This window comes from Macadamia integrifolia, chromosome 5 (genome assembly GCF_013358625.1).
Source record: "Macadamia integrifolia cultivar HAES 741 chromosome 5, SCU_Mint_v3, whole genome shotgun sequence".
Taxonomy (NCBI): Eukaryota; Viridiplantae; Streptophyta; class Magnoliopsida; order Proteales; family Proteaceae; genus Macadamia; species Macadamia integrifolia.
The window spans coordinates 36,145,007-36,170,182 of NC_056561.1; the positions used below are offsets into that span (position 1 = coordinate 36,145,007).

The 25,176-nt window shown below is 38.2% G+C and overlaps 4 protein-coding genes across 4 annotated transcripts in view; 3 read left to right on the forward strand and 1 right to left on the reverse strand.

Moving 5' to 3' along the window:
* LOC122079731 (ATP-dependent RNA helicase-like protein DB10) overlaps positions 1 to 4,398 on the forward strand; it is a 6,290-nt gene extending 1,892 nt beyond the window's left edge. Inside the window, exons 4-9 of the mRNA XM_042646432.1 lie at positions 582 to 650; positions 1,204 to 1,473; positions 2,158 to 2,508; positions 2,729 to 3,006; positions 3,131 to 3,514; positions 3,625 to 4,398. Of these exons, the coding sequence (XP_042502366.1) occupies positions 582 to 650; positions 1,204 to 1,473; positions 2,158 to 2,508; positions 2,729 to 3,006; positions 3,131 to 3,514; positions 3,625 to 4,099 (1,827 nt within the window). The 3' untranslated portion in view covers positions 4,100 to 4,398. The remainder of the gene's footprint in view (positions 1 to 581; positions 651 to 1,203; positions 1,474 to 2,157; positions 2,509 to 2,728; positions 3,007 to 3,130; positions 3,515 to 3,624) is intronic.
* Positions 4,399 to 7,227: 2,829 nt separating this feature from the next.
* LOC122078048 (transcription factor MYB98-like) lies at positions 7,228 to 8,905 on the forward strand. Its single transcript, XM_042643923.1, has 3 exons — positions 7,228 to 7,808; positions 7,944 to 8,070; positions 8,324 to 8,905. Exons 1-3 carry the CDS (start codon positions 7,228 to 7,230, stop codon positions 8,903 to 8,905), a joined length of 1,290 nt encoding a protein of 429 aa, XP_042499857.1.
* A 3,461-nt stretch (positions 8,906 to 12,366) lies between these two features.
* LOC122078527 lies at positions 12,367 to 13,565 on the forward strand. Its single transcript, XM_042644540.1, has 2 exons — positions 12,367 to 13,032; positions 13,203 to 13,565. Exons 1-2 carry the CDS (start codon positions 12,458 to 12,460, stop codon positions 13,543 to 13,545), a joined length of 918 nt encoding a protein of 305 aa, XP_042500474.1. The 5' UTR covers positions 12,367 to 12,457; the 3' UTR covers positions 13,546 to 13,565.
* Positions 13,566 to 15,103: 1,538 nt separating this feature from the next.
* Positions 15,104 to 23,106, reverse strand: LOC122079758 (phosphoenolpyruvate/phosphate translocator 1, chloroplastic-like). Its single transcript, XM_042646467.1, has 9 exons — positions 22,668 to 23,106; positions 21,841 to 21,963; positions 21,600 to 21,752; positions 21,366 to 21,451; positions 21,102 to 21,186; positions 20,744 to 20,863; positions 20,578 to 20,646; positions 15,528 to 15,657; positions 15,104 to 15,436 (listed from the first exon to the last, which is right to left on the reverse strand). Exons 1-9 carry the CDS (start codon positions 23,055 to 23,057, stop codon positions 15,360 to 15,362), a joined length of 1,233 nt encoding a protein of 410 aa, XP_042502401.1. The 5' UTR covers positions 23,058 to 23,106; the 3' UTR covers positions 15,104 to 15,359.
* Between the last annotated feature and the right edge of the window lie 2,070 nt (positions 23,107 to 25,176).

A 25,176-nucleotide genomic window follows, 5' to 3' on the forward strand; every position in this document is an offset into this window, starting at 1 on the left:
GGATATTTGAGCTTGAATATTATATGAAGTCAAGAGCTGAATTAACTAGTTAATTTTGAGCTTTGGTATTCTATGACCTAGTGATGGGGTTTAGGTTCTTATAGTCAATGCTTCTATCTGTAGCTGTTTCAATCTCATTTTGGTTCCGACCAAGTTATTGTTTTATGCTGTTCTCTTTTTGGTTTTGTTGGTCAGCATCAATATATCTGAAGTACACTGTAATTCAATCAAATTTAAAACAGTAAAAACTAACCATCACTTACGGTTGTCATGATTGCAATTGTTGTTATATTCATTTATTTTTGTAGTTGCTAACTTATAACCAAAAGCCAATGTAGCCATCCTTGTTTTGAAACTGATACTTAAATGTTATTAGCTGTCAAAAAGCAATAGAGCGGTAGTCATTGTAACAGGAAAATTCTGTAAAGTTATGGTTTAATTAAGAGAACTTGGCAACACAGTATGATGGTCCCTTGATTTCTACCTCTCTAATGCTATTATTTAAATGTGTCATTGCCGTTATAGTGATAAATTTAATGTTTCTTTTTTCTGATAATTTCTTTTTTGTTAACTTCTATCAGGGAGAAAATGTGCCTGCACCTTTTTCATCGTTTGAATCTACTGGCTTTCCTGCAGAGATTCTTAGAGAGGTATTACTTATGTTTCACTGTTCTAGTTTCTTTCCTCTTTATCCAGATATGTAGCCACCTCTTGTAAGCTCTCTCAGCTCCATACCCTAACATTTATTGCTTATGCAATTTTTTTAATTGCTGAGGGTCCATTGTTGAACTTCAGACTCATGTCCATTTTTCCGTCTGTACTTTCTTTCTTTGTCGCAGGTGCGATATTTGCTCCAGGGAGGAGCTAATGTCGTACGCTGTGCCGCCCTCGTTGTCGGGGGCTTGCAATAGTTGGAGCGCCCTCATATGGTGGACCAATTGAGAAGGGCTTTCCGTATCACTTGGTTCGTGGCCGGGCTGCCTTGGTGATGGTTCAGTCTGCCACTCGGTCCGAACAGAAGAAGGCCTCTTTCTCCTGCTCCAGCTTGCATCAGCAAGCGGCGGCCGTCTGCGTATGGAGGATAGCGCTTCGTCTAGCGTTACCCTGTCCTCTGTTTAATTCCAAAAAAGAAAAACAAACAGAAGAGTAAACTTCAAACCGGTGCCTCTCCTCATGGGGTTGCTGGTTTTTTTGCTTTTCCAGGTACACCATGCTGGGTTCTCTACACCAACACCAATTCAGGCCCAGTCATGGCCTATTGCTCTTCAAGGTCGTGATATTGTAGCAATTGCCAAGACAGGATCAGGGAAAACCTTGGGCTACCTAATTCCAGGGTTCATTCATCTCAAACGCCGCCGCAATAATTCTCAGCTCGGTCCAACTGTTTTGATACTCTCACCAACTAGGGAATTGGCCACGCAGATACAGGACGAAGCAATAAAGTTCAGCAGATCATCAAGAATCTCATGCACGGTTTGTTACTTCACATTTTTTTTTTTATTGCTGCAGTGATTGGGGACCTGGTTTTTTTTTTTTTTTTTACTTTTTGTTTCTTTTTATTTCTTATTTTTGAAAGAAACTATCATTTTATTTCCAAGTTAGTTTGCTGGGAGAGTATGAAATTAGGTGCTTGATACAAATTTGTTTGTTTCATGTTTCTTGGGATGTAGAAGGGGGTGTTTATTTAAATAAGTGTTTTACTTTTTAGGGAATAAGGGTTCACGCTGTTTTGAGATTGTATGTCATACAATTGTCTGAGAAGGATATTGTTCTTTCTTTGTCTGTGTTGGACCATGTTTTGGCATATTACAGTTTGACATGGTGTAATATCATGTTCTATAATTAAAACCACCACTTAAATTACTATATGATTATGCATGTGGTTCTTTCCTGGTTCCTTGCATTTTTTCTTATCAATATAGTCAATAGGCTGTTGCCTCTCAGTTTTTTTTTTATTTTATTTTTTATTTTATTTTTTATTTTTATAATATTAGTGGCTTATATTTTTCTATCCATCCTTCTCTCAACATGTTGTAAGCTTTTACAGTTAAGAGAGCTTCATAGACGGATCATTTTAGATAGGTAGTAATTCCCCGTCGTTGTCGGTTGCTGACTTGCTGTCGTTTTGTATCATGTGTATTTTTTTGGTGGATGAAGTGTTTATATGGAGGTGCCCCAAAACCTCCCCAGCTGAGGGAGCTGGACCGAGGAGCAGATATTGTGGTGGCTACTCCTGGCCGTCTGAATGATATTCTGGAAATGAGGAGAGTAAGTCTGTCTCAAGTGTCATACCTGGTGCTTGATGAGGCAGACCGCATGTTAGACATGGGTTTTGAACCTCAGATACGGAAGATTGTCAAGGAGGTACCTGCCCAGCGACAAACTCTCATGTACACAGCAACATGGCCGAAGGAGGTGCGTAAAATTGCAGCCGATTTACTGGTTAATCCAGTCCAAGTAAACATTGGCAACATAGATGAGCTTGTTGCCAACAAATCTATCACTCAGGTGGGTTCAAACAAATATTTTTCTGTTAGTATTTTGGTGTTAAAATATGTAAATTCCATGCCCCTGGCTTTCTTGTTACCTTAAGAATTGGTCTGGGATGTGTGCATACACTCAAGAGTGAAAGGAGGAGGGGTGTTGGATTATGCCCTGTCTATGTTTTTTTTCTGGTGAAATGTATTTTATAGTAATATATATGATGCCGGTGTTCTACAATCTACAGTATGTTGAAGTGGTAGCACCACTGGAGAAGCAAAGGCGTTTAGAGCAGATTCTGCGATCTCAAGAACCTGGATCTAAATGCATTATCTTCTGCTCTACCAAGAAGATGTGTGACCAGCTTTCTCGTACGATAAGCCGCCAGTTCGGCGCTGCAGCCATTCATGGTGACAAATCTCAGGGAGAAAGGGATTATGTGTTAAACCAGTTCAAAAGTGGGAGGGCTCCTATTCTTGTAGCAACTGATGTTGCTGCTCGAGGCTTGGATATTAAAGATATTAGGTACAGACACACCCAATTTGTGGATGGATTCTTAGTTATTATTCCAGTTTCGTTAAATCATATTCTTGCTATAAATTGTTGATGAAGATGATGAGAGCTTATTCATGGCAATATGAACTTGCAGGGTGGTGATCAACTATGACTTCCCCACTGGAATTGAAGATTATGTTCACAGGATCGGAAGGACTGGAAGAGCTGGTGCCACTGGAGTGGCTTACACATTTATTGGTGAACAGGATGGTAAGCATGCATCAGATCTTGTAAAGGTTTTAGAAGGGGCAAACCAGAGAGTTCCCCTGGTGATCCGTGACATGGCTGCACGTGGTGGTGGGATGGGAAGGTCTCGACGCCAGTGGGGGTCTGGTGGCTCAGGCGGGCGTGATGGTGGCCGTGGTGGACGAAATGATTCCAGTTATGGTGGAAGGGTTGGCAGGGGCCCTCCTCCATCTTCAGGCAGATCAGACAAAGGCTATGGAGGTCGTGGACATGACCGTGATCTTCGTGACGGGTATGTGTGCACTAGTTTGACCGGTCTTGGTAACACTTTTTTCTCTCTAATCTTGGATAGGTAGCTTGTAAATACGATATGAATGATGAATCTGTTTTACACTGGAACAGATATGACCGATGTTACAATGATGGAAATGATATGGATGCACGTGGGAGATATGACAAGAGTTATCCTCCTGCAAGTAGTAGCGACCGTCGCATCCGTAGCCGTAGCAGGAGCCCTAACAGGGTATCTGGCTGGGGCAGCAGCAACCGTAGTCGAAGCAGAAGCCGTAGCCGTAGTCCCATTGGGTTTGGTAGAGTTCCACCTGTGTGGAGACATTCACCAGTTGGCAGGAGGGACGCCTCACCTAATGGTCAAATAACCTTGGAACCAAAACATTCGCCACCGCCTGTACAACGTCGGAGTCGGTGGGGTGAAAAATTACCATCCCCATCTGATGTGAGAGGTAATGGCAGTGTTGCTGGTGGACGCTCCTCTCCTTACAGGGTTGAGGAAGAGGAGGAAGGCATAATCCCCGCTGATGAAGAAGGTATGATTCCTCTGGATGATGAGGAAGGTATGATCAGTGGTGGAAGGTAATTGTTCCGTGGATGAGAGCAGCATGATTTGCTCTTGTTTTTTTTTATTTTTAACTATAATATCAAGGGTAAGTTGCATATGCTTGCGACGGGCATTTGTATCTGTTATAATCTTCGTAGGGGTGTCTGGTTTTGTATCTTTTTTTTTTTTTTTTTTTTTTTTGGGGGTTCTTTTCTGATTATTTTTTGGAGATGATTTTAGATAATGAGTTGTAGTCATAGATCGTAACATTTGTAACAATTGATTTACATGTTTTCTTCTGTAAACACCACAAGTTAGTAATCCTTGTTCTTCCTGTAGCTTCATCTTATTATTCATATGTTCTTTGTTCTCAAGGGTCTTTGCATTGGATGTCTGCTAGTTGTGGTTGCCCTCTATCCATTCCTAGGCGAATTGTATCAGAATTGGCTTGGAATTGATGGAAAGTTTAAAATTGAATTGCGAAGAAGTAAAAGATATTCGTGTATTTGGAGTTCTTTGATTCAAAAGATATGGAGATCTTGTTACATGAGGGAAGTTTGATTTTCTGCTATTTTACTGCCTATGAGGGGAAGAAAATGATGGTTGATTCCAAAATAGGTTGTAGGAATAGGCATTAATCCTATTTCTGAAACAATATGAGAACTGGCAAGGAACCGTTCTATCTTACAGTCTGGGATTATCCAGTGGTCATCTATTGAGCAACACTCTGGGTCTGGGCCCATGAGGCATTGCAAACATAATAAATACCGTGGGAAAAGGTTCCATGAGCCGCTTAGGGGTGTGAAAATCATCTATGGTTGCTGCACTGGTGCAATGAGTGTTGGCTGGTCAAGAGTCCCTTGGGGGCGCATGTCTAAATGCTCTCAGCCGTTTGATGTTCATCGCACTTCACCACTCGCTGTAGAGAATGTGGATTTTTTTCTGGGGAGGGTACATTAGGATATTCTCTCTCTCTCTCTCTCTCTCTCTCTCTCCATTTGTTTGTGTTAGTTGATAACATTGCTAGGCTGATGTTACATGTGTTTGGTGTCCATTGACCCCTGATTAACTGAAAGATGATGTGAGTAACATGCACATAAATTCTAAATAGCGATGTTACTACTATGTAGCATACATTTAGGTAGTTTAGAGAAGCCTTGCCATATATTAATTCGAAGTGTTACCCCTTTTGAATCTTCCAATAGGGGGCTTTAGGAGACTGAGTGGAAGAGAAATAATGTTTATTGTCTTGCGTGCAAAAGTGTTTTGCACACTGTCCATGTGCGAAACTTATTCATGAAGCATATTTAATTGATCAACCCAACTAGATAAGTTTATTTAGTTGGCCTAAAATCTATCACATGGCATGTTAAATGGGGTTTGAAATTTGTGGACATGTACATCCTTAGGCTTTATTCTTGCATGTCAAGCTTCATCCAAAATAAGTTTACCTAGTGGTAAAATAGGGTTATAAAAAATCCACGACTGTGAAAGAGTGTACAATAAGGGTTGAAGTTCATTAACATGCATGTACATTTATGGAGATGCATGCCAATATACAACGGTATATGATTAAATCTAAGTACACAAATTCCTAGGACCCCTACTTGCATGTCAAGCTTCACTCAAATGAAGTTTACTCAGTGGAAGAAAAATCCCTTATTATGAGGAGTGCACAATAGTGGTTGGAATACCGTAACACGCATGTATATTTATGGATATTCATGCCAATACAAGGGGATATATGTTTAAATCTGACTCCTTTTTTTTTTTTAATTTAAATTTAAATATTGATATAAAGACGAATCTTTCCTAAATGTAGGTTGGATGATGGATTTTCTTGGTGGTGGATGTAATGCACGTAGAACGTTTTGCCTTGACCGATCTATATGGTACGTCAGGTAGACAGTCGGTACCTTATTATAGTCTGTCGTCATAAGCATGTGGCTGATTTGTAGTGATGCGTCAGACTGACAAACGTCACTTACTATAATTAGCTATAACCCTTCAATCTTTTTGCATGGATCCTTGCACTTGTCCTTGCTTGGAATCTCCATGTAACCGATCCCATTAAGTTGAGATAAAGTTTGGTTGTTGTTGTTGTACAAAGACAAAAGGGGATACAACATACAAGGTGGGGGGGACTGGATGAGGAATGGGAGTCTTGAAACCAAGACCTCCTCGGTGCAAGTGTTCAACCGCACTGTGCTCCAACCAGCTACACTAAGAAGCTGTCCTATCTAAGTCTAACAAGGGATCTAGTAGACTATCCATCGCAGATCAATAGCCAGAATTATCACATTATTTGTTATGTGAGAATTAAATAGACCACCATGATAAACTTATCTACTCTACACCATGAAGTGGTAATTATTTATTTATTTATTTTTTTTTTTTGAGAAGTGATAATTATTTTTGTAGCCTATTTAATTGTTTGTTTTGCTGAGCCTAAACATATAATGTACATATCATGAAAGGCGAGTCATTGTTGCTGAAGTTTCAATACCATGATTTTGGGTTTTCCTCTTCCATTGAAAGGTTCCTTGTTAGGGAGCCTCAAATAGAAATTAATATCTGCCATTTAATGACCTATAATGGCCAAAGGAGAAGACCAAAGTGAGAGAGACATTCTTCTTGTCATGGAGAATTCTATGCAGGTCGTCTTTGAAAATAATTATGAATTAAAAGGAGTCCTTAAACCATGTGATGTAACTGTCTAAACCATCTTTATTTGTATACTTAATTTGTTTCTCAAGCTTAAAACATCTCCATTAACTTGTGCATTAGTGAGGAATATTGAATTCAAATTCAATGCAGTTTAGTGTAGAGAGAGAGAGAGAGAGAGAGATTCAGTTACTAAACAGATGCCACGTGTTCCTTTTGACTGAAGACCACTTTCCATATATAGGAACTCTTGTAATGGTGCAGTCATTACTGCCCTATCCTCCTTGACAATACTTAGAAGTGGGGAAGCTTAATAGTCACAACTATATTGTAATTCTAACGTCTGATAAACCTGTAAATCAATGGCTATGAATAAACTAAAAATGAATGCTGCACCCCATTTCCTCCCTACTAAATACTGCTAATAAGAGACACAAAGCCCACACCTCCAAAGTCATTCAGTATTATAGATTTTTGTTGCTCCCTCTCACCCTTTTTTGCCAATGGATTTCGAAACCAAATATCGAGAAAATCTCTCTTATCCACCAACAATTTTATCGGAAAATTACATGAAACCCGGGTTTGATGATGGATTTTCTTTGGATGCTTGCTCATCATCTAAAGGAAGTCTCCAAGATTACTCCCAATTTGATCAATTTCATGTTGATGATTTATCATCAAATTCGAAATCCGGTGTCCTTCCACCCTATTTCAATCAGTTTGAAACCTTAGCTAGTGGTTCTTCTTCTAATTTTGATATCTTCGAATCTAAGTCTTTTATAGAGGTTGGTGATAAGGAGGTCATGGAGAAATTTCAGAATAGGGTTTTCATGAATTGTCCCCCTATAAGAATCAAGCCTGATGTGATCGACCTAGATAGAATGACTTACCCCTCCTTGAATTTTCGAGATCTAGAGTTTCCTAACTTACCATTTTTTCCACCAGAGACATGCATTAGTGAAGATCAAAATAGGTTTTGTAGGAAAATGGCCACAAATAGAAAGAATTTTTCAAGTAGAAGAACAAGTAAAGTCCAAAAGAGGACTAATCTAATCAAAGGGCAATGGACCACTGAAGAAGACAGGTACAAAAAAAAAAAAAATTTGGGTCTTTTCTTATCATGGATAATATTATATAACATGTTCTCTCTCTCTCTCTCTCTCTCTCTCTCTCTCTCTCTACAAGAAGAAGCATTGATCACAAAGATGTCTATGTGCAGTCTTTTAGTGCGCTTGGTAGAGCAGCATGGAATAAGAAAATGGTCTCACATTGCTAAAATGTTGCATGGAAGAATAGGAAAACAGTGCAGAGAAAGATGGCACAACCATCTAAGGCCAAACATTAAGGTTCTTCTTCCTCTTCTTCTTTGATTTATACATTTGGTATGTGAAATCCATTCATCCAAGACACCTATTCTCTTGTACATACACAAACATACATGCAAACTAGTTTCCACTTTTGAGCTCCACATTGTTGAAATACTTTAGGGTTCTAAAGTTCTAGTCCAAAATTGATGGTTTTATTCCATGTATCATCTCAAACATGTATATACATGATAAACATACATAGTTATACATCATAAGTGCATTTTATTTGCAGAAAGATTCATGGAGTGAGGAGGAGGACAAGATTCTAATTGAAGCTCATACAGAAATAGGAAACAAATGGGCAGAAATTGCGAAAAGATTGCCTGGGAGGACTGAAAACTCTATAAAGAACCATTGGAATGCAACAAAAAGAAGGCAATTCTCAAGGAGAAGATGCAGAAACTCAAAACATCAAAAATCAAGTTCTCTCCTCCAAAATTATATCAAGAGCTTGTCTGCAACTTCACAAATTGCAGATAATAATCAAAGAAATGCAAGCATGGAGGCTAACATGCAGATTGTTAATCCCATGATCAAGTCCCCAACTCAACCAGAGAGATTTGAATATTGTGCAAGTGATCGTTTAGTGCCAAATTATGATTTTAGTGAAGCTGCAGATTTTTCATTGAATACAAAGATGTTTCCTCAGAAATATAGTCTTGGGTCTATATTTGATGAGATTCCAAGTGAATCTGGTGTTGATGAGGGAAGTTTGGAGGAGATGGAAATGCCATTGGATATGGATTCTTTGTTGCAATGTGATGTGAAGAGGGAGATGGACTTGGTGGAGATGATTTCTCAAACCAATATGTAGAGGATGTTTCATTAATTTTCATGGAAACACAGATATATGTGGTTGCATCTTAGTGATTTTATAAGAGGTTTCATTTTTTAAAAAGAAAATTTTATGATTTTAGTGGGAAGAGGAGAAGAAAAAGATGGTCGTAGTTTAGTGTAGAAGAGAGAAAGAAAGAGTGGGCATTGTAGAGAGAGAAAAAAGAAAAAGAAAAATAGGAAGAGAAACTTTTTTTAAGAGAGAAGAATGGAATAGGAACTTTTAATTATGTTAAAAATACTGTGACATTTCTCCTTTAATTCTCTATCAAAAGAGTTTGGAGTTATCGCTGTTATGTTTTGGGTAATTTTTAAATAATGTAGAAAAGAACACTAATTGATCGTGTGCTCTTGCGTCCAAACACAAAGGTGGCAAAATGTTCTGTAACCCCCTTACTCCCATTGACCCCACATTGATGTAAGGTCATGCAACCAAGTAGTATGTTCTTACCCTTAACTAATTATATGTTTCATCCACATTAAGTTTTTGATTCATGAAAGGATTTTGCATCATGAACTACCATAGTATGTTGTAGCCTTCAAAAACCTCTCACAAAATTCAGTGAAATTAAAAAAAAAAAAAAATCATTTAATATTCTTGAACATTCCAAGAGTAATTTCAGTAGGAGTTGATGAATTGCCCATGTGAGAACAATGAATTTTCTACCCGCCCTCTTGAAAGGAGGTTTTTTTTTTTTTTTTTTTTAAATGGAAAAAATGAGTCTTTTTTTCTTCAAATGAGAGTAAATCTTATCATTTTACATAAATACAAATATTGCATCAAATACGTTTCAGATTTTTTTTTTTAACTATTTTTTATCTCTGCATTAAACAACTTTTAGGAATAAAACAAGGGGCAGCTAAAGTAAGTTACAAATCCATAATCACTGCTTTAGTGACAACAATTGCACCTAATATTTTTGTAATCTTATTTAATTGTTGGAGAAAAGACCGTTCCTAATCACGTGATCCCTACACCAGTGTGGGGCCAATGAGGGGCACACGGGTTTCATAGGTGTGGTCACAAGGGCCGTGTGATCAGGGGCTATTCATTTTTCCTTAATTATTAGTTTTCCTTGCCACCACCACCTTCTCAGCCCCACCCAGCCCATGCCACCATCATCATCTCCCAAAGAAACATAGAAAATCTATTCACATAATTGAACTACTAAATAAATTTCTTATTCTTGAAATATTTCAGATTAATACAACTAATACCATTTTAATTTATTGACTAAAAATCTATTTATGATTTATGAAATTAATTTAAATTAAAATAAAAATCACACCAAATAAGGCCTTAATGTACTACAATAGCTGAGAAAGAAGATCAAGTAAGCTAGTACTCTTCCTCTTATGGAGGCTACATTTCGTCTATTTAAAACATTTATGAATTATAGGAGTCCTTTTTTTTTTTTTTCTTTGGTAAGAATTAAAAGAGTTCTTAAACCATGTGATGTAACTGTCACCATCATTATTTCTTGACTTATTTGTTTCTCAAGCATTAAACATTTCCATTAACTTAAGGCATTAATGAGGAATATTGAATTCAGAGAGAGAGAGAGAGAGAGAAATTAATATTTAAACAAATCAATGCTCATTTATTAATTTCTTGGTTAGGACAAATTGATTTCTACCAAAAAAGAAAAGGTTAGGACAAATTGGTCATTTGAAAAAAAATTTATCGTTTGTAGATTCTACTCTTGATAAATCTCTCCCTACATTACTGAGAAAGCCTTTGAATGTCCTAACCTATAAACAGTTGCCATGTGTCTCTTTTGACTAAAGTTTTGGAAGACTTTTCAAAGGTAGAAACTCTTCTAAGGTCTCCATAAAAATCCTCAGGCAGCGAGGAACCAATGGCTGGGGTGTGTGTCGGAGTTCTTTTAACTGTTGGAATTTCATTGTCGCTCACTTCTCATAGTAGAGGATTTGAACCCTCCATTTTATTTTTCTTGATTGTTCTTTGAAATTAAGGGTGTCAACTGGTACGTAATCGGTATGCCAAGAATAGATATCACAGCATACCATAACAACAAAATTTAATGCCAATATTGTATCGGTTTTGTACGATTTTTATTAGATATAAATATGATTAGTTTCGGTCTAATTTAAATTCGATATTTTTTCTCTTTTTTTTCTCTTACATATATGTAACTGATAATTTGGTATTCAGTAAGGGTGTCTATTGTTATGATTTTTTTATTTAATACATATAGAACGATTTTGTCTTAAAAAGTAATACTATACAGTCTATACCGTATTGAGAAATTTGGTACAACTTTGATATCAGCATTTAGGGTTGGTACCAAATTGACGCCCTTCTTAAGAAGGACCATGATCTTCTCCAGTGCACCAAGCACACATCCGATATCAGTTGGCAGCACCCATACACGTATCCCAAGTGCCGGCCGGCCATCAGATGCACATTGGAGAATATCCAGGCCCAACTAAGAAGAGATGAAGCTTATCCCCTCCCTATTAAATACAGCTAACAACACCTGGACACACATCCCAACCTCGCCCAACTGTCGGATGCACAGAGTGTTCCTATTTGATATTCTTTTCCCTTTTTTTTTTTCTCTTACGTATATGTAATAGATAATTTGGTATTTGGTAAGGGTGTCAACTGGAATGGTTTTGGTATTTAATACATATCGAAAACCAATACTATATCGAATCGAAAAATTTGGTATGACTTTGATATCAATATTCGATATCGGTACCAAATTGACACCCTTACTAAGAAGGAGCATGATCTTCTCCAGTGGACCCAACACACATTCAATATTAATTGGCAGCCCCGGACATGCATCCCAAGTGCTGCCCAACTGTCAAATGCACATTGGAGAGTATCCAGCTCTAACAAAGAAGAGATTAAGCTTATCCCCTCCCTACTAAGTACGACTAACAATGCTCGGACACACATCCCAAGCATCGCCCAACCATTGAATGCACAATGGAGAGAGTATTTCTATTTGATATTTTTTTTCCCTTTTTTATTTTTCCTCTTACGTATATGTAATTGATAATTTTGTGTTAGGTAAGGGTGTCAACTAGTATGGTTTTGGCATTTTATACATATCGAACACCAATACTATACCGAATCGAGAAATTTGGTACAACTTTGATATCAATATTAGGTATCGGTACAAAAGTGACACCCTTACCAAGAAGGTGCATAATCTTCTCCAATGCACCCAGCACACATCCGATATTGGTTGGCAGCACCGAACAAGTATCCCAAGTGCCTCCCAACCAATCAAATGCATATTGGAGAGTATCTTGGTCCAACTAAGAAGATATGAAGCTTATCCCGTTCCTACTAAATACGACTGACACTGACAGCATCCGCACACGCATTCCAAGCACCACCCAGCCATCGGATGCACACTGTAGAGTGTTCGAGTCCAACTAAGAAGAGGTAAAGCTCCTTCCTACTAAATACGACTAATAAGAGACACGCAGCCCACGCCTCCAATATCATTTAGTCTTGTAGATTTTTGTTGGTCATTTCACCCTTTCCTTACCAATGGAGTTTGATACCAAATCTAGAGATTATCCCTCTTTCCGACTGATGGTTTCATCAGAGAATTACATGAAACCTGGGATCGGAGATGGATTTTCTTTAGAAAGTTGCTTGTCTAAAGGAAGTATCCAAGATTTCCCCCAATTTGATCAATTTCATTTTGATCGTTTACCAGAAAATTCAAAATCCGGGGACCTTCTACCGTATTTTGATTATTTTGAAACTTTAGCCGATAGATCTTCCTCTAGTTTTGATGTCTCCGAACCTAAGTCTTTTATAGAGGCTAGTGGTAAGGGGGTCATGGAGAAATTTCAAAATTGGGTTTTCATGAATTGTCCCTCAAGAATCATGCCTGATGTGATCGAGCCAAAAAGAATGACTTCCGCCTCCTTGAATTTTCGAGATCTACAATCGCCTAACTTGCCATTTTTGCATGAGGAGTTCTCATGCGTTACTGCAAATCAAAATAGGCTTTGTATTGAGACGGGCATGAATACAAAAAAATTTCGGAGTAGCACAAGTGAAGTCCAAAGGAAGACTAATATGGTCAAAGGGAAATGGACCGCCGAAGAAGACTGGTACAAATAATTTTTTTATTATTATTATTATTTTTTTGGGAGAGGGAAAAAGAGGGAGATGATTTTGGTTTCTTTCTATCCTATTTTTTTTTTTTTTAGAAAAAACTTTTTTTTGGGGGGGGGTGTGGGAGGTAGAAGAAGCCACTGATCCCAAAGATTTTTATGTGCAGCTTATTAATGGACTTGGTAACTCTGCATGGAGAAAGAAAATGGTCTACTATTGCTGAAATGATGCATGGGAGAATTGGAAAACAGTGCAGGGAAAGATGGAACAACCATCTAAGGCCTGACATCAAGGTTATTTTTCTTCCATTCTTCACCTTTTCTTTTATTTATAATTTTTTTATAAGAAATCCATTCATCCAACAGATTTTTTTTTTTTTTTTTTTTTTTTTTTTTGGGTTGGGGGGAATAGAAACTGTTAATCATGTTAGAAATGATGTGATATTTGTCATTTATTTCTCAGTAAACAGTTTGGAGTCATTGTTTTCTCTTCTTGTTATGCTTAAATGATACAATTGCAGCTTCAATTAGTAGTGGAAGTAGTTAAAATTACAAAAGATGTCATTTTGTATTTTATACTCATCTAAATCCTAGGGGGTTTGGCTTGGGGGGGACATGGTACTCCGCCTCAGGAAGCGAAGTCCCATGATCAAACCTTAGCCGTTGCGTACACCTAACTTCTTAGGGCCACCACACGAGAGTTTCCATCTTGGACTGACCCGGTCCTATATAAGCAGTATCACAGTGACCTGAGGGATTAGTCAGGTCAAAGATCCGAAAACCCTGGGTATTTAAAAAAAATATTTTATACTCATCTATTTTTGACAGTATTTTGGTAATTTTACAATAACTTTAAATCAAAGTTTGAACAACTTTTCTTGCTTATTTGGACTAAAATTTGGTCATTAAGATGTATATGGGGTCCTATTACATGGGCTAATTCATGTACTACCAAGTAACAAATAGTGAAGTGTTATACTTCACTAGGCATAATAACTCTTAAAAGAACATGTACGTAGAATAGTAACCATTTGTGTGTAGAGTAGTGACCATCAGGCTTATGTTACCCTTTTCATAATGGTCAAAGAAATAGAAATTTTAAACCAAAAAAAAGAAAAACATAGATTTCTATTTTCAATGGCAAAATGTTTATGTTGTTTCATAATTGATAATGTGTTCACTCAATTTTATATCCATCACATTTTACTTCACCAATGATTCTTTTTTCCCACTTGTTTCACTTTGCATCTAACGAAACAGACTTCAATGATAGTTCTTACTCTTTTCTCATAGATGCTTTCTCTTTACTGTTTTGGACAGGATTTTGTCTTATATTCGGAAGATAATATTGCAAATTAAATTCAACGAGAGTAATTCCAAAGGGTAACCCCTTCGCCTCAAGAAGAGTGGTTCTGACTTCTCTTACTTCCTTGGAGTCACTTTTATAGGGGTATTTAGTACTCTTCACTACTTTCAGTAAAAGTGGAAAAATTCTCATTTAATCCCAATATTAACCTGATCCATACAGTAGTGGGATCATTATGAACCCATGAGACAAGTCAGAACAAAGACCCGGATAACCGTCATTAGATAAAAACAAAAAAATCCAATGAGTAAAGTCAACTTTCATCAATTGTGAACATGGATCAGTCCGAAACCATGAAGTATGCTAATGCATGGGAGAATAGGCCGTACACAATGTAAGAGGCTCCCGCCACACCCGTGGGTCTTGGTAGCATCATAAGATATGCAGCCATTAACATTTCACAAAGAGGCTATTTCTTGACTCAAACCCAATACATCCGGTCATAATGGACATGCCTTACAAATAGCCTCCTCTTTCTCTATTCGAGAAAGAGGTAATCCTCTGGAAAGCCACGAGTAGGCTACCTCTTAATTAGCCAAAACCTCTCACTCACTCTCTCTCTCTCTCTCTCTCTCTCACACACACACACACATATGTACGTATCAGCATGGTTGAAAGGTAGCCACAAAGGACGGCATCCCTACTAGGGCCACACATAGGTCATCTTGCCTCTGCTTCAATTGGAATAAAAAACACAGTATGTCGTTGGTAGACCATCTCTTGCTTGAGTTATAAAGCAATCAGTCAATAATTACTCGTGCCAAAACAAAGTGAACACTCTTTTTATGGCTCCAGATCCAGCTAATCCGAGTCACAGAATTTTCAGAGAAGTGGGAAAATAAATAAAATCATGAAAGAAAAAAAAGTCTTTCTACCTGCCCCACCTAAACTTAATACAAACTATGATGGAAGATTTTGTTCCTTGATTGCGGAAGTAACAGACACTCTCTCCTATAATTTATGCTGTCTTCTGCTTTGGCTTTATCTGCTTCACCCTAGAGTACAAGAAGACCCCTGCAAGAGCCAACCCAGTTCCTGCAATGAAAGCCAAATGTTTCTTTAGAAAACAGGGATGTTGGGAAACACAAAATTGACCACCGTTTAAGAATTGTGATAGGGAAATTACCCAGAGAATTGATGGGAGAGACTGGAGATTTGAAGAATAGAACTGAGGTCACAATGACCACAACCCGCTTCACACAGTTACCCACAGAATGGGTAACAGGGGACACCCTCTGTAGTATCATATAAGAAACCTGCCAAAATTGAACCAATATAGCTGTCAGTTGTTGAGAACATAGCAAATATTAAATTATATTTACATAATGTGGAAGCTAGCTTATCACAAACATTTTAAACGATTTATTTTTTGTTTTGGAAATAGCTAACAGCATCAGTTGTGTCTAGAAGCTTTGGGCCTGTACGTCGTCATGACCCACAGCTCAGAATAATGTAAGGCTAGGTCTCAAGTATGCAACTATCAACCCAACCTACAATAGGAACTTCCAACTCCAACATCAGCGGTACAAGTTCTGACAAACAGCTGCTCGGACCACTTAGTTCCAGAAGTAACAGTCACCAAAATAAGAGTGCTGTCGATAGAGATCTTGACACTCAAGTCACTAATTCTAAGTGTGTTCTGTCGCAGCAATAAAACAGTATGGCAGCCTTTACAGTTGGTTGAACTGAAAATGAATAACACCCAGAAATAGTAGCTGATCTAGAAATCTTGACAAGATTTCAGAATTAGCAGTTGACACCTAGGACGAAGTAGATCTTTCTGTCCAGTGTAGTGCCTTTAGGCTGGAAGAACTCAGAAAAAAAACTCGGCCTGCTCTGATGGCTGATTATCAAGATATGTAAGGTCTCCAAAATAGCAACTCACAGTGGGGAATCCAGCCTTTGGATCAGCCCTGAACCACCATCGGAAGGAAGACCCCAAAGGAGGTTTTATACTGTCAAAAGTCAAACTGATTCTAATGGTCTGACTGGTGAATTAAGAGATTGAAGTTTTCAGCTATGGAGCATTATCCAGTGAACCCGCAGGATGTGCTCTTCAGTCTTTCCCAGGAATTGTTAAAGCAGCAGCAGAAGTCTTCTCAGGATTCAGCAGCAACTCCAGCACTAACAAAAGTATTTCGATTGCCTCTCAGATGATGAGTATTCCTCAAAACAGTAAAATATAAATTTGGGAATCGATTGAGGGAAGAAGAGGAAGAAGATTGTGAGGATATGACCAAGACCTCTCACCCATGGCCTTGGTCCGTCTCCTTCACTGTATCTCACAGCCATGGTTAGAAACTAAACTTTCATTAATTCAATCCTGAGCTGTGTGAATACAGTCCCTACTTTATTTATAACAGCAATATGGTTCCCTCCTTGCATGGAAAGGAGGTTTCCTTACAATTTGGTCATCCTCTAATTTAGGAACTAATTACGAAGTAAATCTAGCGAATTAACAAATTAGAAATGAGTCCTAAATTTAGCAACTACTATTACACGAAGAAATCTGTTTCAAAATAGAAACTAATCTAAAACTGTCCAGCACTCTAATGGACCTCAACCTGGCCCACAAAAGTGACCAACAGTTGGCCCAAAACCTTGGTTAACAGGCTTGACGGACCATACTTGATAGACTGGCTGGTGTAACTGGTCTATCGATCTACATCATCAAGAAGTTGTCAAGATACGTCTTTCATTCTTCCCCATAATAAGTAATAGGCTTGCATTCACTCATTTGCTGGGCAACCCAAAACACAGGATACAGAAGGGGTGGAAAAGGCAAAGAGATCCTTTAGAAATCACAAATCAGGTGAGATAAAACTGAAGTTAGTATGTTAGGCCCTTGATATCCCAACAAGTTAAATGAGGGGGAGTAAACTGTAAATTCCAAAGTTCAATATCCTGGCAGGCCCCAGACCAGAAAAAAGTTTAGGTACCTAGCAATAGGATTAGATATATGGGTTTCCTTACTTAAGGAGTTTATATAAAATACTAATGATTTGAGAGGTCACATGCATGTCAGTTTAGTATAGAGATAAGCACACGGTAGAGGCTCAGGGCCAGTGACAAGTTTATTAAGGCAGTGGAGTAACATGGTTTAGAGGCCAGAAGAACAAGGGAATGACTGAAAATGCCATTGAGAGTAATAGCCTTGGCTTAAAAAAAATTCAAAATAGGATTAGCATCGAAAACCTAGTATGGTAATGCCTAGTCGAGTTAGACATTTTTCCCTGAGAACAAAACCTGTAAAAGAAAATAAAATATGGATGTCTTGAAGGCCACTTCCCTAAAGATGGTATGGACAAGGGTGAAAATGAAATACTTAGGATGTGGAATTTATGCAGTATAGATACTTCTTGGTCCTTGATGTGCTGAAACAGTGGAAGGCACTAACTGCCCTTTGCCCACTCGCCTGGCAGCCAGTGAGAAGATGCAGATTTGGGTCTTGAAAGCAGATTTTGTACATAATGCCAAAGGTTGTGACCATTTGTAGTCCACCCCTCCCAGCACCCTACAAAAGCGGATTTCCACAGGGATTAAGGCCCTTCTCACTGCCATATTTTTTTCGTCCCACCTACCTGCCTGTAGGTGGAGGATCTCATCTGCTTTCCCCCAGCCATGAAATGCATTCATAGGGACAATGACTATGCGAACTACAACTGTGAACAAGTGCATAGCGCACTTGGTAGCTTGTGGTGCGTGGAAGCCCATTGCTATCAGGAGGTCTTGGGTTCAAGCCGCCTGGTTCACACCTCCCCTCCCCCATAGAATAGAATAGAGTAGGACCTAAAAAAAAACTACTTCAGAAAGAACCCAAGTACAGCAGTTATCTTGGTCTACCATCAAGAAGGTGCCTAGTACAGCCCAGCTTGATTCAGTTTGCTTTCCTCTCCGTATCTTGAGTGGACAAGATGTCCCATGAGGAAGAAGAAACAGTTGGTTACCTTGAGGGAACCAAACGTCCAATGTTTTATTGGGTGAATAAATGTCCAATGTTAACACACAATAGTGTAGAGAAAAATCAGCCTCCCATTTTATTCTTAGCATCCCTTTTTAAATGACTACACTCCAAACTTAGATTCCAATAAAAGGAAAACCCCAACAGAACCCCAACTACAACAACATTACATTAGACTCCAACCAAGTTGACTAATTTGACTCCAATGTGCCTTGAAAAACTAAAATTCAACAACAGGTAATAAGGATAAAGATAATGAAGGACTTATCCAAATCACTCACATCTCCCTCCCCCTTAAATTTTGCCCTAGTCCTCGAGTGTAAAATCTAGGAACTGATTCTTAACTACACCAGATCTTCCCAAGTTGCATCCACCTGTGACATACTCTTGCCAATGGATCAAAACCTCATGCTTCCTCCTTTGAATCCAACAATCAAGAACAGCTAGGGGAGTTGAAAATGACCTAACCCGCATCAACACTAATGACTAGTAACTGAGGTTGAATACTGACATTATCTCCAACTTATTTTCTTGAGAAGAGAGACATGGAATACCGGATGAATGCGTGAGCCAATCGACAACTCTAATTTATAAGCCACTACCCCTATGCACTGTAAAACCTTACAAGATCCGTAATACATGCAGAAAATTTTAAGTTGCTCCTCATAGATACAGGGTGCTGCCTATATGGAAGCAGTTTCAGATACACCATATCTCCAACTGAAAATTCCCGTTCTTTATGCTTGGAGTCATAACTTTCTTCATTCTTGCTTGGGCTTCCTTGATTTTCTCAAGGAGATCTTTGATAACTATATCTCTCTCCATCAGCTCTTGTTCTACGGCTGCTACCCTTGCTGTCCCCAGAATACATGTTAAAAGAGATGGAGGAGGCCTCCCATACACTACTTCAAATGGTGTTCGACCAACCGTCGTATGCCAACTTGTATGATAACAAAATTCTACCCATGTTAACCACCTAGCCCAATTCTTATGCTGAGAGCTTGTAAAACATCTGAGATACATCTCCATGGTGGAGGATAGATAAAATGGATGTGAATATTGTGGAAAATATAATAAAGATTATACACACCAAAGAAGTAGGGAATTTTCCATTCAGTTCAGTAACTTCAGTTTGCCTTGACAAGATCATCCCCAGAATGTCAGTGCACAGCCATGTTGGAAGGATTCAACTCCCATCAGAAACTGGCTACTGCTTGATTGTTTATAATGGAGAAAAAATGCTTGTTCAATGATGAGTTTCTACTCGGTGGAAGTTTATTCCCACAGGTGTTCTTTGGCAAATTCATGGAACTTTTGGTACAGGGGAGTATTTTCAAGGTTAATGAAGATCCAGTTATTCTAGTATTTCCAGTCCTACTTGAACTAAGCTTTACCTTATGGTATTAAAAAGTCTGATTCTATCTATTGGGAGTTCTCTTCCACTACTAACCTGTGAATTGCCAACCTCAAGTTTGTAGACAACCAACAAACCGCAGCTGCAAAGAAGCTAGTCCGTTATGGTGGTCAAGTTATGAAATAAACTTAGTAATGTAAGTTGATGTGGCCTACTTTCCCACATCAGCACAGATGGTGGTGTCTACAACCACCATTGGGTGTAACTCCCTCAACTTCCTGATATGGGAGTGAAGGAGATTTAAACATCTCTTACAAGTTCCTAGACACACAAGAAAGGGTAGTGCCATCAAAACACCTTCTGTTTGAGAGTCTGGAGGAGCCAGAAGACGTTGTATATCACCGTTGCCAGGAAGCACGTATACATTGGACAGCAAGGAGGGAATGCGATCCTTGAGGAGGTAAGTTTCTGTTCTGTTTCATTTCGCTTTCATCTGGTGTCAGAGTAGGCCTTCGCTAGAGGTTCATGCTTGAGATGGAACCAGTGCACTCATGCACAGCTAAGACCCCATTATAGTGACAAGAGAACATTTAATGCACACAACTATCACAAAATTAAAAGAAAACAGGGAAAGGTAAAAAACAATATACAATGAGTAGGCCATGTTGCTGACTCAATGTTGGTATTGGGATTCAATGTCAATATTTAAGCAAGGCAGCCCATATTTTGTCATGTTCAAAATTTCATATTGAATTAGCAGCCATTAGTCAGAGGCATAGCATTAGCAAGTCAAAGCATACAGTCAGTGGCACAACCAGACAAGGAATATAAACAAAAGCAGCATATCATGAAAAAACTCACCTGCTGATAAGCATGGTAACAGAGGGCAGCAATTACAGACCTCAAGCATACCTCTTTAACATTCAAGCCCTGACATGCCAAAAGATATAGAGAACACGTTTAAGGTCAGATGTCTCAAAATATGAAATAATCCATCACAGCTTCTCATTTCTGAGAGAGTACTCACCGCAGCCTGCATGTATGTGGGAGTAAACTTCACACCTTCCATGAAGAGAGTCAATGGGAAACACAGGATAAATGACATGATCGTTATTATTGAGAAAAGAGTTATGTTGTCCATGGACTCCTGTTTGAAACATAGGCAGCAGATTAAGGGCGAAGTCTAATCGGAAAGCATCTTAAACAATATCTGAGAACAATGACTGAGAAATAAGGGAATTGGCCAAAAAAATTGTTTTAAAATCATCAATCATGCAAAACATGCAAAAGCTCCCACTTTATAAGAACAAGAGCAGTAGCAACTGGTCTTCTAGTGCTTAAAAAAAATACTCAAGGATAAAAGACTTGCTTTCATACATAGTTACCTCTTTCTTAACCATGACCTTTTTGCTGAGGACATTACGAGACTGGAGAGTCAGGTTGGAAGCCATTGCACTCCAAAACCCAGCCCTATATTACGAAACAGAATCATCCAGTCAAAATCATTTCAACCATTGTCTGAGTAATTATCATTTCTTCCAACTGATTCCAAATTGAGGTCTGTAGAAGAATATTCCATGCAGGAAGGTGTATGTGCTTGCTTATCTGATGTTTCTAATATAAGAGGAACTTCAGATAGAACAGCTTACCAATTAAAAGAGGCCTCTGTTAGAGAGGCCAATGCTACACCGCCAACAATTGGTACAAGGGAAGCCAAAACCCAGACAGTGGGCGTCTGCATCCACACACCAATCAAATTAAATGAGGAACAACTTGAAACAATAAGACACTAGACATAAGGAAAAAGACTTACTGACAAACACCACCCTAAGCTAAGCAAGCTGAGAAAACCAAAGATATATCAGGTATAATACAATCCTTACCTCCCCAAGAAACAAAACGGAGAGAAGAACTGAGAAAAATGGCTCCATAGCTTTGATTGTGTGTGTGAAAGATACAGCAACTTTTCCAAGACTCATGTTGGTGAAAAGGTTTCCCAATGAGTGCACTAAGGCCAAAGGCATGATTGCTAGAAGCTGTGTGACAGACATTCACAAGAAATCTAAGATTCATTATACTATTCAAGTACATATATGAGTTGTTACTGATGCAATACTGATATACCTGGGAACCGCTAATTTTAGGTCTCTTGTAGAGATTAAACGTCCACATTAAAATGACAAGCACAGTCCCCATAAAGAATTGAAACGTGGTGACAGTTACTGGGAACGCATAAACCTTCAGAACCTGTACAAATAGGTAGCATTATAGCATTATTCACAATCTTTTCCCCATAAGAAAACAGATAACAACCAGATCTATGGGCTTAATAGGTCAAGTTTCTCCGGGGGGAAAATTAAATTTGCGGGAATGTTCTTCAAGACATCACAAACAAATAACATAACAACCAGATCTATGGATTTACTAGGTCAAGTTTCTCAGAGGGTAGGGGGGATCAATTGGCAGGAATGTTCTTTAAGGCATCACAAATAAATAACATCCATTTACGATAAACAAGTAAGGTAAGTATTGAAACTTTATTTTCACGAATGAAGAATTGATTTGCGATCCATTTCATAAATCTTAAGTACTCTACCATAGCAAGTAGCTAATATGAGGGGCTACGAATCATAAGATCTACCCTTTTACATGCTATCAAATATACATTCCTGGTCATAACAAAGTATTAGTCCCTCAGCAGTTCAAAAGTTAGGAATGACGAAACAAATAGATAAATTTCAAAAGGAGAAAGAAAAAAGGGAAGATAGAATCGGCAAAAAGTTCATTTTTTTAGGAGATGGATAAAAAGTGACATCCTGCAAATACAAATGCGAGAGAGAGCAAATCTCACATTTCTTACAATGAATCGATGATAAAAGTAAAGACGAAGAGTGAAGCCTCCGAGTATCAGAAAATAAAGAAGAAATCCATCAACCGAAAGGAGAAAAAACCTGTTTGTTATAAATGTTGAAGTAGATGTTGAAAAGATACCAAAGCCCAAACAAAAGTCCGAGCTCCAAAGTTCGGATCAAGTTGTTCGATTTCGCGCTCTCACCAGCACTCTCTGGAATCGAGGTAGCCTCCACTTCAAAGTCCTTCTTCCTTCGATCGGAGACAAGAGGTGGAGCAGAAATCCAGCTGCTGAAACGCGACGAAGAACAAAGTGGCGACGACTTGTGAGCGGACGAACCAGAGCTGCCATGGATTGGAGTTAGATCAAGCGATCTCTTAGAAGAAGAGAGCAAAATCGGATTAAATCTAAGGTAGGAGCTCTGATTCGGAAGCTTTCTGGTATTGAGACATGGCGTCGTGGCCGAGAGGGTAAATGCAGAGCCCTGCATTTTTTCCTCAGCCGCGAGAGAGAGAGAGAGAGGTTTTGCTGTATGGAAAAGACGAGGGGGGTTTTTTGTGATTTAAATCAACTGAAATATAATTGATAATTCTATTTTTCCCCCTCGTATTCTGAACTAATACTTTCTTTTCTAAATTAAGCTCGACCTCATCCTAAGATAGTACGATTTATGATACGGAAGAGTGTTTCCAAACAATTTACCTCTAGGCCATGTTTGGCTGTAACAGACTGAAACAAAATGAAAAAATGGATTGTTTAAAAACCCGACTCGCGATCTGGACCAGTCTCAACCAAGATCAATGAGGAATCGATAGGAATTGGCCCAAATATGCTCAAAAGGATGAGCCAAATCGATCAAAATCAGGATTGGTGTGATTCGATTAGACTAATTTGAACCCTATTTTTTAAACCTTTTTGGACCCTAGTTGTAAATTGCTAAGTAAAGTTGAATAATTTAATATCATTAAAATAATGAAAGAGTAGTCCCTACGCCTTTAGTGTGGTTGAATATCCATGCTATACCAATTACGACATAACGAACAATTTTGAAAGAGAGAGTCTTAGTATTAATCTCACAATCATATTATTAAAACATGAGAAGACATCAAAAAGTATCTCCATTATTGGTCGGTGACCAAAACTTGCACCTTTTCTACCTAAAAATAATTGAAAGAGAAATTTTTCAACTGACCATTTGGTTGAAAATTATTTCTTTGTAATCAAACAAAGTTTTAACGTTTTTAATTGTCATTTTATACCATTTGCTCATCCATGGATGAACGGTATTAAAGGGCATCATAAGTAAGTAGTGCAGGAGACTCCCACCATTATAAAGTATGAGAAAAGTCAAAATATTACTTCATAATTTAAATCCATGACCACTAAATCGTACTGAGCCGATACTCCGAGTTCCGCAACCTTCCACCCTAAACTCCCAAGTACCGAGACTTATTAATGGTGCCCCTCTCTCTCTCTCTATCTCTCTATCTCTCTCTAGATCCCTTTCTCTCTCTAATAAGTTTAAATATTTTACGACGTTAGGATGCGGTCGAGTTTTAATGACTGAATCTATAGGTTAAGAAATTATAATATGTCGTTGGAATCTCCGTCCTGCATCTGTTTCTCTTTTTTCCTTTCTAATTAAAAACTCAGGAAATTCTAGGTTGGAGACAAGTAAACTGATTGGTGTTTGGTTCGGAAGAAAATACGAATCCATGCGCATTAATGAACGGGCCCATCACCCATGGCGCCCGTCCGGTTCCACTTTGCAGCGGGGATCAGGTTTTGAGAGATTCGGATTAGAATCGGTAATGGAATTAGTTCACGGAATGTCGGTATCACTAGTGGTATCAGTGGCCATCGATGCCTATATCAATGCTAATACATATCGGCCATATCAGTAATTAATATTGATTCTAGATTTTTTTTTCCTGTATTTCATTTTTTGGGTGAAAGTATTGGTTCTAAATCAAAACAGCTTTTTTCATAAATAAAAATATATCACATCGTACCATACCAATTGATCTGCATGGATCGATATAATTGATCCGCTTGGATTTAGGTATTGGTATCAGATCAATTGTATTAATAGTATCATATAAATATTGATTGAAATTGATATTAATACCCGATAGATCTGGAATTGAGTCTCGTATCGATATTAAGGGTAAAAATATATTAAAAAAACTATTTTTAATAAAAATTAAGGGTAAAAGTGACCAATAAAACTGATCCAGAATTGGTATCATCTAAGATTGATAGTGATATCAATACTGATAATTAAATTCATGCTGATCCATGACCAATATCGATACAAATCGGCTGATACAGCTTAGACCGTGGAATCAGCAGGGCCGATTCTGATCCGAATCTCAAATCCTAGTTTTTAAACAGCAGGCGATACCCAGAGTTTTGAAAATTTTAGATGAGAAAAAAATAGCAAAATGGCATTTATGTAGGGATCAAATTTGCATTTTTACCTTACCTACCTCTTTACCAAAAAAAAAAAAAAAAAAAAAAATCATAACATTTGTTGGTGAAAGAAGAAGACATGTAGCCAAATTGCTTAAAATAAGAAATTGCTTAAAATAAGAAGCCCAATATATCAA

Bases quoted from the DNA above. Each gene is read 5' to 3' on its own strand.
- LOC122078048 (XM_042643923.1), top strand. From the start codon at position 7,228: ATGGATTTCGAAACCAAATATCGAGAAAATCTCTCTTATCCACCAACA. The intron at 7,809-7,943 runs GTACAAAAAAAA...GTCTATGTGCAG, and splicing joins TGGACCACTGAAGAAGACAG to TCTTTTAGTGCGCTTGGTAG. The intron at 8,071-8,323 runs GTTCTTCTTCCT...TTTTATTTGCAG, and splicing joins ATCTAAGGCCAAACATTAAG to AAAGATTCATGGAGTGAGGA.
- LOC122078527 (XM_042644540.1), top strand. From the start codon at position 12,458: ATGGAGTTTGATACCAAATCTAGAGATTATCCCTCTTTCCGACTGATG. The intron at 13,033-13,202 runs GTACAAATAATT...TTTTATGTGCAG, and splicing joins TGGACCGCCGAAGAAGACTG to CTTATTAATGGACTTGGTAA.
- LOC122079758 (XM_042646467.1), bottom strand. From the start codon at position 23,057: ATGCAGGGCTCTGCATTTACCCTCTCGGCCACGACGCCATGTCTCAAT. The intron at 21,187-21,365 runs GTAAGCTGTTCT...TTCGTAATATAG, and splicing joins ACAGAGGCCTCTTTTAATTG to GGCTGGGTTTTGGAGTGCAA. The intron at 15,658-20,577 runs GTGAGTTTTTTC...CAATTTTGGCAG, and splicing joins GTTACCATGCTTATCAGCAG to GTTTCTTATATGATACTACA.